The sequence below is a fragment of the Toxorhynchites rutilus genome, chromosome 2, assembly GCF_029784135.1.
Source record: "Toxorhynchites rutilus septentrionalis strain SRP chromosome 2, ASM2978413v1, whole genome shotgun sequence".
NCBI classification, from domain to species: domain Eukaryota; kingdom Metazoa; phylum Arthropoda; class Insecta; order Diptera; family Culicidae; genus Toxorhynchites; species Toxorhynchites rutilus.
In genome coordinates, this window is record NC_073745.1 from 115,136,429 (window position 1) to 115,149,090 (window position 12,662).

General features: G+C 37.7%; 1 protein-coding gene across 14 annotated transcripts in view; it reads left to right on the plus strand.

Annotated features, from left to right (window-relative positions):
- The window catches only part of LOC129770475 (serine/threonine-protein kinase 10), a 133,633-nt gene extending 122,173 nt beyond the window's left edge, over positions 1-11,460 (plus strand). For 11 of the 14 annotated variants that reach the window (XM_055773329.1, XM_055773334.1, XM_055773331.1 and 8 more), the window contains one exon: positions 9,730-9,868. Coding sequence is in view for 2 of the 14 variants with exons in the window: in XM_055773337.1 (XP_055629312.1) it covers positions 9,730-9,891 (162 nt within the window). In the remaining 12 variants the exon portion in view is untranslated. Of the gene's footprint in view, positions 1-9,729 lie in introns of all 14 variants that reach the window. The other 3 variants (XM_055773337.1, XM_055773341.1, XM_055773328.1) reach the window with 2 other exon arrangements.
- The last annotated feature ends 1,202 nt before the right edge of the window (positions 11,461-12,662 follow it).

Genomic DNA, 12,662 nt, shown 5'->3' on the forward strand with positions numbered 1-12,662 from the left:
TGTCCAAGACAAGACCGCATTATTGACGTAGGGCTACTAAATTATTGTCAGCTAAAATGATCATTATAGAAGTTTAAAAATGTGCGACACTGAAACACTGAACTTATTGAACATCCAAGTAATTTTCCAGAATCCCTTATCAAAATTACACCTTCAAAATTTCCAAAAATGGTGTTTTACAAGAAATGATGTACAATATAGCATGCAGCATTATGCTATGCAGCACGTCAGGCAGAACGGTATTAGAAAACCTGAACCAAATCACTTATGTATAGACAAATGTGAGACAATTTTTCACCTTCAGTTTTCAGCCTAAGATCACAGGTCTCATCACTAGAAAATACCTTGTACACATCGGACTTCAAATGCGCTGGCTTTTGATGCTACTTTCAATCCAGAAACAAAGCTCAAATACACGGAAAAAGAATGATGGATCATTAAAAACACCAATAAAAATCGCGATTCATCCAGCTAACGACTAGACGGCAGCGAGGCTTTCCTAATAACCTCTCACAAGGCCAAGTTTAGTTTAATTTTCCAAATCTGTCCTTTTCAAGTCTAGAGATGAATGAACTGAGAAAGTTTAAATCCTCTTTTATTTAAATCATCATCGTCATCATCACCAATAAGTCCGAACACACTCATTAAACACTAAACACACTAAATTCACACAAAAACTATTCCGGCAAAAAAAATAAAAATATCATTCCGCGTTCTCGCGAGAACAATACAATAGGCTTGTGGATTAATGCCAATGCACGTAGTGCACTCAGTATGTATCTCCTCTCCTAGACACCCTCTCTTCTTGTGTACTCGGATGATCTTCTTCTTGAATGGCGTTAACGTTCCCTGTGGAAATTTTGCCCTCTCAACGTATGTATTAACTGGTGTCATTTATTAATACATAGTTGAGATTTCTTAAGCCAAATAACACACCTTGAATGTATTCTGAGGGGCAAGCTCTAGAATACGCGTGACCACAGTGCAAGTCGAAGGAAATTTTTCTGACGAAAAATCCCCCGACCAGAACGGGAATCGAACCCGAATACCCGGCATGATAATGTGAGGCGCTAACCACTCGGCCACGGATACACGACATCAAAGTTATCAATGGAGTTCAAAAACTATAAAAGTGCCTACATCTCAGCTGCCGCGGCTGTCATAGGGTTCAAAATCAATCAAACCGCCTATATCACAGCTGTCCTGGCGCTCGAGGTGTTGGCATTAAAAACATGGCTGTCTATGAGAGGGCTAGGTGTCAACCACGCCATGATAAGTATATTATATTGTTTCGAATAATTCAAGATTGAGGATTAAGAGGTCTTCAATGAATGAATGTCGCTCGTCAGCGATTGGTGGTATTGTTCAGTGACAAAACCTAATATAGAAAAGTTCATGTAAAACATTTTTTCTTGCTTTTGTTTTTGTTTTGAGTATGCTGATTTGAGTAACGATTTCGCTAATTGAAACGGAGAGTGGTGATTTAAATTTCATGAAGTGCTGTTATCGATCTTTCACTCCAAACATGTCAGGGCCAAACATATGAGTTCAGGTTTTGTAGAGAAAGCAAAACAAAAAAGCCGTATTTATAAGGTTTTTATACCATTTTTCGAATTTATGAAGACAACATAAATGTATTTTGGAGTGGCAAGCTCTAGAATACGCATGACCACAGTGCAAGTCGGAAAAACTTTCTTTGACGAAAAATTTATGCAAACTACGATATCTGATCCCAGCCAATAAAGTTTTATGCGATCCAGCCGAGAACTCGAATACTAGATGGTTTTCACGGTCTCTTCTACGAGCAGTTCGCGATTAAAGAACTCTGTATCATCTGTACTTCTGGTATGATGTACTGCGTAAAGTAGATCTAGCGCAGAGATATTGGCAAACTAAAGGTTTATCTGTGGGTAAGGTTGTGACCAGACTCAATGCACTCAATGCAGGTAATTTTCCTTGCTGTTGAAGGGAACAGTTTATTCGAAAGCTATTCAAAAGGCTTCATTAAAGATCTTCCGGACCCGGGATAACAATGGAGGAAAAAAATAGATTGGGAATGTTGGAGTGAATTGATCGTTTTTATTGGAAACTAGCTGACCCGGCAAACTTCGTCCCGCCCAAAATTTGTTTTTTGACATCCGGCGATCCTTTTTTCGGTATAGATAGAAGAAGATATAGGAGTGCGTTTCATCACATTAAAATCCATTTCCAGTTTCGAACAAAGTACGTGTAGTACATATGGGAATTTAATTTTCCGAAATTTCCCTTTTTCCTTCAGTTTTCCTAAAATTTTCAATTGTCATGTTTGGAAGGGTGTCATACCATCATAGAAACATTTCTCATACCCAAAAACCCCCACATCCAAAATTGTGCTTGATAAGTTCTCGAGTTAGGCAGAAGTTTTTGTTTCGTTTGTATGGCAGCTCCCCCTAAGAGAGGGGGGGAGGGGTATCTAACCACCATAAAAACATTTATTGCACTCGAATACCTCAATATACCCAATTTGGTTTCACTTGCATGATTAATTCTCGAGTAATGCAGAAATTTGTGTTTCATTTGTATGGCAGCCCCCCCTTAGAGAGGGGGTTGAGAGTCTTACCACCATAGAAACATTTATTGCACCCTAATACAGGTAAACTTCGATATAACGTACATTTAACTTTCAAAATTGTACGTTGTATCGAATTGTACGTTATATCGAAGCATAATAAAGTACTCACAAACGTAGTCTATGATATATTATTGTGTTGCTGTTTTAGTAAAGATAATGAATAACTTCAATCAGAAGACGAAGCCAGCCTTTCTCATGATGTTTCGCTCCGTACTGTTGATTAAAGCATGATTCATTTAGAATCCGGAATCACAAAACTAGCTGTATTTCGGGATTGATTGAAGGTACAAAACTTGTTTTAGCATCACAATAAAGATAATTCATTGTTCTATCAGAAAAAAAATATTGAAAAATTTTTCCTTTACACTTTGGAAATGTGTACGTTATATCGAGGTAAAATGTACGTTATATCGAGTGACGTTATATCGAGGGTACGTTATAACGAGGGTACGTTATATCGAAGTTTCCCTGTACCTCAATATGCTCAACTTGGATTCATTTGCTTGAATAATTCTCGAGTAATGCAGAAATTTGTGTTTCGTTTGTATGGCAGCCCCCCCCTTAGAGAGAAGGGAGGGGTCTCAAACTATCACGAAAACCTTCCCGGCCCCAAAAACCCCTACATACCAATTTTCATGTTGATAGGTTCAGTAGTTTCCGAGTCCATAAGAATCATCTATTAAAGTAGCCGAAGTTTTTGAAGCAATTCAAGCTCGACACATGTCAGCATCTGACAGCGAACTGAAAAATTGATTGTCTAACCCACAAATTTGTGAAAAAATGTGAGGAACGATTGCGAGCAAATGATATGACCAAATATTTGTCGGCAGTCAGACTCGTCTGATTAGTTGAGAAGCTATAAAGTTCTTGCTGAAGAAAATCTGCGTCTTCTGGACAGGTTATTAAAGGGTGTGTCACATCAAATTGCATCACGGAAAAAACGCTGTAGAAATTCGCCCAGTAGACCGATCCTTTTGAAAATTTTAGACAGTAAAATAAAAACTATTAAACAACTTTTGGCATTTTCTTTTTATTCATACTTCGAGCCCAAGCCCGTATGCTCGCACCTTCCTCTTTACCCCGTCCATAAGGTTCTGTACAACGTCAGGTTGTAGTTTTTTTTGAACAGAAATCCATTTTCTCTTGAAGTCCGCCTCCAATTTGACAACTTTTGGGTTCTTCCGGAGGGCCTGCTTCATAATCGCCCAATATTTCTCTATTGGGCGAAGCTCCGGCGCGTTGGGCGGGTTCATTTCCTTTGGCACGAAGGTGACCCTGTTGGCTTCGTACCACTCCAACACGTCCTTTGAATAGTGGCACGAAGCGAGATCCGGCCAGAAGATGGTCGGGCCCTCGTGCTGCTTCAATAGTGGTAGTAAGCGCTTCTGTAGGCACTCCTTAAGGTAAACCTGCCCGTTTACCGTGCCGGTCATCACGAAGGGGGCGCTCCGCTTTCCGCAAGAGCAGATCGCTTGCCACACCATGTACTTTTTGGCAAACTTGGATAGTTTCTGCTTGCGAATCTCCTCCGGAACGCTGAATTTGTCCTCTGCGGAGAAGAACAACAGGCCCGGCAGCTGACGAAAGTCCGCTTTGACGCAGGTTTCGTCGTCCATTACCAGGCAATGCGGCTTCGTCAGCATTTCGGTGTACAGCTTCCGGGCTCGCGTCTTCCCCACCATGTTTTGCCTTTCGTCGCGGTTAGGAGCCTTCTGAACCTTGTATGTACGCAGGCCCTCCCGCTGCTTGGTCCGCTGGACGAATGAACTTGACAAATTCAGCTTATTGGCGACATCCCGGACCGAACTTCTCGGATCACGTCTAAACTGCTTAACTACGCGCTTGTGATCTTTTTCACTGACGGAGCATCCATTTTTGCCGTTCTTCACCTTCCGGTTGATGGTTAGGTTCTCGAAGTATCGTTTTAGTACTCTGCTGACTCCCAGCATCTTACCGATGTCCCGATGTGACAATTCCGGATTCTCGAAATGAGTGCACAGGATTAATTCACGACGCTCTTTTTCGTTCGACGACATTTTTCCAAATTTACGAAAAATTAACAGTGAAGCATGGCCAACGTGATCTATACACTCTTATCTGATTATAAGCGAAAGCTGAAGATATAATTCCTAAAAATAAAATTTCTACAGCGTTTTTTCCGTGATGCAATTTGATGTGACACACCCTTTACGTAGTAAAGTTCAAAGTCGTCGGCGTACCAGCGCTAGAAACATTTAAGTATAAGGTCCACATCATTTAGACATTGTGCGACCAATAGGAATTGAGCTAGCCGAGTAGAGTGCTGGAACAACCGAAACGTTCGAGTTTTGCTATCGAGATTTCGTGATTGCATTTATTGAAGGCATCTGAAAAATCGTTGTAGATAGCATCGACCTGTTCCGTGTAACTTAATGTAACGAAAAAATGAAAGATTTTAAATGTTCATAACTAGACGATTCCTTCATGGATTGCAGAGATGTTAGCATCCATCAATTGGAAATATCTGCGCACATAATATAAGGATAAGTCATACTTTTTCTTGGAATAAATAATTGAAAATTTTCAAATCTTAATTATTTAAACGAAAATCTTTCGTTATCTGATAATAATCTGTGTAAATTTGAAAAAAATCAAAATGGCCCTTTGTTGCTCTGCTGCTGTGCGAATCTTTCGCACCGCTCAGTGCACTTACACATCCCTTACGCTCTATAGAAAGGGGACCTGTAATTGTTTGCATAAACTTGTCTTGAAAAAAAAACATATAACCATATATGACCGATTCTCACCTGTATCTGCTATTTTTAATTGCGATATTTGTATTTCGGTTTAAATTATACCAAATAATTGATCCGTCGGACGAACAGGACCAATTTATTTACGCTGTTAAATGCCAGATGAAACATCGTCCTCTTCATCGAACTTTCACCTTACACATACGCAAGTAAATTCAATTCGACTAAGGCTACGCGTATCGCCGGCGAGTTTGAAACGTTTTTGGATGCGTACAATGAATTATTGAAATAATTCCAATCAAACACATGCTCGGAATATAAACTAACAATCACGCTACTGTCGTCAATTCTGATAAAAATCCAACTAGAGAGCACGTGTGTAGATCCAATGCGCCACAGTTACTTCAATCATTAAGAACATCATTACTCATTTTGAATTAATATTTTCGAACATGTCTTATGTGTGTGTCGTTTGATGAAAAGACGCGGTCAAGAGAACGTCGTTCTAAGATTTCTTGAACTGTGATAATAATCCATGGTCAACATATACGCAAAGGTAGAGAGTGAACCACTGCGATTCCTATGACAGTATCAACAGAAGCGGTTCGAGGAAGAATACATTCACTTGCGAGACGCTATCATGAGCAATACCTACACAGCCTTTATTCAAACGACGGCACGTGTGTTCAAACAAAAGAAACGAAGTCTTTAATGAGCTCCATTAAAAATTACACGTATTCCGCCCAACATGTTGCCAACATGTATATGTACATTTCTAGTTTGGTTAGTCAACAAAATACGCTTTGAGCAAAAGGATAGAGTAATTCACTCGAAAATTCTAGATCCATCTACTGATCAACTATTCTCCTGTATTCTGAAAATCGATTGAATCAGAATTACCTGAACAGATCGCAACTCAGGTTCAATCGAGTGGCGAAAATGTGAGAGTCTTGCCATGCAATTCGACATCGAACTATATCTGTGAAGCGAAAATGGTAATGAATTTGCGGGTGAAATGAACACGCTTTTAGAACAAATATTATACATGAAAAAGGTACTCTACGGAAAAAAATGAAAAAAGTCTCTAATATGTGTTCTGTGTAACAGGATAACACATTCTCTGCAAGTGGGGAAAATATTGAACAAAAATTGCTTCTGATAATGATTTTATATTATGGATAATGTTTTGACGGAAATGCAATGAGTTTTATGGAAGAAACGTGAAGTTAGGACTGTCTGCTAAGTATTTAAACAACATCGAGTAATGATTTTCATACAGATTTTAGCAATTTAAAATAAATGTTTTTTTGGTCAATGTTTGTCGGCGGTCATCGCCTAAGTTCTCCATTTCTCTGTATTTCATAGATCTCATCTCAGAGGGTCTCCGTAGCCACATTGGTTGCGCGTTCGCTTAGTAAGCGATCGATCGTGGGTTCAGAACTCAGGGCCCTCATTGACCATCTTTGTGTTGTTACAGAATAACTACGTCCACGCAACAATCATCAGCGATGGAGATCGATCCACGGTCGAAATAAGATCGATTCATCCATACAACTGCTTTGCTCTGCAAGACACATCGGGCTGCTGTTAAATGTGTACCACAGTCAAATCTTCACGTATCTGCTTGGTATCCACGTGGAATCTTTTCCTCATCGATCGCAATCGATTAATTTTATAGATCGTTAAAACATTTAAACACATTTACAATACATTAGTTATTTTTATTGAACAATCAAGATATTAAAATATCCTAAGCGATGGACAGACGGGTCAGGACGGTTTCTTTATATATCTTTATATATCTAGAGCAATATACTACATATGTGAATTGTTCTCGCGAAGTCAAGAACAATTTACAAAATTAAGGAGTTTAAATTATGCTCCTGCTAAATATTTGTAAAGATCAAACGATAGTGTTTTGAACAAAATGTTTCTATTCTAAAATTTAAATGTTGGGTAATTTCTTTAAAAGAGCATTTTATTTTTAATTTTTCCTATGTATCCCCAAGATTTTTTTTCAAGTTATTATTTTTTGATTAATTTAATAACTTATCCTCTTCTGTCATAAAAAATAAACCCAACTGAAATTAAATTGAAAATTGGTATTTTGTGGGTAGTAATAATCATATATGGGTAAAGTTTTAAAGAAATTATCGAAGTAAGCCGGACCAAAAAAAAATCTTTCTAGGGTATACCAAGTGTATAGATATAAAACGGAAACGGTTTAACATATTTTAGTCAACGTAAAGACAATTAGAAGCTGCACATTTTCCTTTCTGTCATGTAATTCGTAAATTCCTTTCCAAAAATGTTGTGTCATCGAGTCTTTTTCGCACATTTTTGTGCTGCTCAACGAGTAGGGTTCAAATCGACATCCTAAGGGTTTCCACACATTTTCGAGATATTTCATTGGTTTCAAATCATTACTGGATCGTTACAGAGTGCGAAAAATTGCCATTTTCAAAGGGAACTTGATTAAATATGTTTTCCACGGAAAACTATCCTATGCAAAATATCAGCTCATTCGGACTTCATTTACTAGTGTCGCACAGCCGTCAAAGTTAGAGTTTTTTGAAAACCGAAAAATCACCCAAGGGGGGAGAAATCGGGGTTTGGTGGAAGTGTGGGTAGAATTGACACACTGTAGGAGTAAAACTGACACCTTAAGAAAATCAAATGAAAACAAAGTACTAAGAAATATCTGTATATTATGTGGACATTTTAAGAAGGGTGATGATTGCAAACGATACGTAATTGAATTGCAAAAATTTTGAATGATAAAAAAACAGATTAATTCATGTATTTCGACTGCAAAAAAAAAGTTGTTCGCTGATGGCTTATTGAACCACATAGTTCTCGCTGCTAATGTAGTCTCAGGCTTGCGGAGCGAATGGTTCGAATTTCGGTCTTGAAATCTCAGCCAGCACCTTTTTTTCTTATTGAAAAGGTGTTTCACGTTGTTTTTTTGACAATTCAAAAGCCAGACGACGGATACAGGTAATAAAGATCTCATAAAAACGGTTCTCAAGATCTAGCAGGAGACGAACAGCCATCCGAAACAAAGAAATGGCAAGTGTGTACAGAGGGCAATCGAAAACTTCGCGAAAAATAGTTTTTATGGACTCGGAAACTACTGAACCGATCAACATGAAAATTGGTATGTAGGGGTTTTTGGGACCGGGGAAGGTTTTCGTGATAATTTGAGACCCCACCCCCTCTCTAAGGGGGGGGCTGCCATATAAATTAAACACAAATTTCTACATTACTCGAGAAATATTCAAGCAAATGAAACCAAATTAAGCATACGGAGGTTTTAGGGTGCAATAAATGTTTCTATGATGGTTAGACTCTCCACTTTCCTCTGGAATGCAGAGGGGGTTCTATAAAAATATTACACATATTTCAACCAAAAATTTTCCAACCAAGCATGACAATTGAAAATTTTTGGAAAACTGAAGGAAAAAGGGAAAATTCTGAAAATTAAATTCCCATATGTTCTATAATTACATAGCGACAAGTGCTGTTAGTCCATTTGATGTTTGCGCTAGCGAAATTGATTTTTGTTCGAAACTGGCAATGGATTTTAATGTGATAAAACGCACTCTTACATCTTCTTCTATCTATTCCAAAAAAAAAGGATCGCCGGATGTGTTGATAAGAGCAGAAATCGAGGAAGGAATTGTCCGATTTAGGGCTAATATTTTCAGTATAAAACATTTATTCCATGTAACGGAGAAACATGTTATTTGCAAGTGGTTGAAAAATCTTGAACGAGAATTGTGTCTGAAAATAATCTGATATTATAATGATGAGTTTTGTTAGCAATACTAAGAATTATAGTAAGAGGTAAATTCAACGGGGTCAAATAGAAGATCAATCAATGATCAGTTCTACGATTGGACCTATAAACTTGCTCATAGTAAGAAAACGTGAATGTTTGAAGGTATTGATAACAAAAAACAAATTTTTGGCGGGACGAAGTTTGAACTTGCTGAGAGCATGTCGCAATTTCGTCGTAAACAAACATTCTATGCGAATCTAAAGTGGATGTTTTTAGTCTACTATTAACAAAAACCATCATGTCCGCAGATCGTAGTTCGTAGGTACAAAATCCACAATTTTTAACTAAAATTTTTTTACAAAAGCAGTGTAATAAACCGTTGCTTCCTATTAACTATATTCTTCAAACTCAAATCTCGCAATTGATACATGTTCTGTTTGCAATTAACGTAAGTTAACATAACTGTGAAACGGTGGTGGTGGTGGTTTCAGGTGTGTGACGAATTGTATTTATCGACAAAGTTTTGCAACTTATCCAAATAGTACAGAATACAACTACCGGTCCATCTATTAACCGTTTGTTTCTCCCATTTTCCAAAACGACAGCGACTCGAAGAAACGTTCGCCCAGCAGCAGGAAGAGATGGAACAGTTGTATGGCAACAGTCTGGTACCGATGCCACCGCACTCGCCGCAGTGCCACGATCTGCTACAGATCGGCTCGACTCGTAGCAGTATTTCATCCTATTCGGACGGTTTGGGTGCATGACGACAGCAGGAGCGCAACTGTGTCAGTAGCAGTTGCGACTCAAGCGGCAGGATCGGTAGATGAATGAAGCTTTCGGCAGTCAGATAGCGAAATAGAGATATGCACATCGAAGTATAACAGGAACAAAAGTTTATATATTTTCATAGCATTAGAGTGGAAGTGGAGTACCGTGTATAGGAAAGTAGTAATCGATTAAAGTAACAAAAAAAAAAATAAATTTTGTAGATAAGCGCAAGTAATACAAAGAAGCAAAAGTAAAAAAAAGAAACAAACACAGTTTTCAATCAAACGCTGCACGATTCAGCGGGGAATCGGAATGGCTGAACTGAACCGCCGGCTCAATCAAAATTGTCAGAAGCGGGAGAAACCGATGTGTCAAAGTTAATGAAGTGGAGCTATACAAAAGTTCGTTGTTTGATTACATAGTTGTGTTTGCTTACATTTACGTTCAAATAGCATTAATGGATACGTTAGGATCTACTTAACCAAAACATAATTTATACACTATTCAAATTACACAGAAAATAGATTTTATCTAAATCCGTAGGCTAAAATATATATTTTTTGGAAAGACATTATACTTTTAAGGATTTTTATTGCCAATTCACTTGTGTTTTAAATATTTATTACGCACTACGGCAATATCTTCCAATTAAACCAAGCAATGCCAAGTCTTCGAACTATTTTGATAAACATTATTCAGAGTGTGCAGCATTTAACACATGTTCCCCCTTTGTCTCAACAATTTTTTAAAACCTACCGATGAATGCAAAAAAATTATGTAAATATTTATACCTGTCGTATCTCTAGAATTTGTTTTACGCATACAAAGTTATTTTAAAATCGTCAACGCTCGTTTTAAACTGCTTCCAATCGTACTCTTGCTTTTAACATATCCATCAAACTTCCAAGTATTTGTAAATACGTATATTGTTTTCCACCCGTAGAATGTACTTCTACGTTTCCTACGGTAAGACAAGCGAAGTTGAATTAAAGCAAATTAGTTTTTCCTTTCCGTTCTACAAGACATTTCTTTTTGCCATTATGTTACGACCGGGTTGGCCTCTCCCTAAACATGAACATACCCTTTTTTTCCTCTCATGTACATTCATATTCTGCAAGTAGTTTTTCGCGTTGTACGAAAGCGGAATTTTGTGTTTGAAAAGAGCGAGAGCGCAAACTGGACGCAAATTTGAACTCCCTGAAAGCCCTGAAACAACAGACCTGTTCATATCGGTTATACTGAAGATGATTTAGGTGACTAAACTGGTTTTTGTCCCATTGCACTAGATACCTGTACATAGTTTGAGCGTAACGACCGCCGCTACTAGAGTTATTATTACCAGATGGAGAAACAACTTGAAACAATCTTGTTGGGATAAGTAATATCGTAGAGGAACGGGCGGTCGGCACAGCAGATCGATAATAGCTGCTGCAGTAAGATTATGAGAGACAGACTCAAAACAAACTGATGAAACATGTATGGAAACATAAATTTAATAAGATGAAGAATGCATATTAACAGTATATATACATAGATAATGAAATAAAATATTTTTATTCAGTAAATAGGTATTGCATTTATCCGAAAGCATATTACACAAATGATGAAGATTATGTGAAAGTTATCTTCGAACAGCTGGTGCAGGATAATTACAATTGGTAAGTGTAAAGCTAAAAACTTTTAGACAATCTGTACTTGTGGAAGGCGAAGTACAATTTACGCACTCATCGCCGCGTCGTAGCAAATCGTCATTATCAGAGAAATAGATGTTGCGATTGTTTACTCATTGTCAACGTATGTATTTCATTGCGTGTGCTTCGTGCAAGGCGAAGACGCGCTGTTCTGGTCGGATTTGACATCGGCCCAATACTCGAAGCGATCGTTAGAGGAGATTGAGCGACTTAATATCGATTGGGTACCCAAGTCGGCGAACCCGCCCAACGTCCCCCAACTGCGTTCCATCGAGAATTTCTGGGCAAACCTGAAGCGTAAGATCTACCCCAACAATTTTGTCGCGAAAACTGAGAAGGAATTGATAAATAAAACGAAGAAAGAACTCAAAAACATGTCTACACGCATGTTTTCGTCCGCCTAGCGAATGTTCCGATTTTTTTCGCAAGTGAGCTGATATGATTACCTTCTATGGGAAATTTATCAAACTCAAAGACAAAAATCAAACTCAAAGACAAATAGTTTTTTTTTATCACCATCCGTAAAAGGCCCTTTTTTAATGAAAATGTTAGCCTTACGTTTGAGATGAGCCTATGCAAAGATTGCTTGAAAATTTTCAAAAAAAAATGTAACTCTGAAACGGTTGGTCTAATTGATTTGGTGTCTTCCGCAATGTTTTATGTTATCATTGGGTCTATATGGAGAAAATATGCACTGTAAAAAAATGTTTCATTTTACATTTTCATTTCATTTATTCATTCATTATACTTGTAGAGTAAGGGTAAACCCTTATAAATATTTTAGAATCGGATATATTGTTGTTCACACTACATTCGTTTGAAATCAATCTAGCTCTAAACAAAATATTCTAACAAAAACTCTATCATGTATGTTGACCATTTTCAACACTCCAAATCATTTTAACTTCTTGCTAATTCCTTTCATTCAGCCAGCCTACACACTCACGACAGAATCTTGAGAGTGAATCAATAGATTTTATGTCAGTTGGAAGCAGAATCCATCGAATAATTGCACGTACAAAGAAAGTAATGCTATAACATGAAGTGTTATGAGGTGTAATAAGATAGTGACGAAC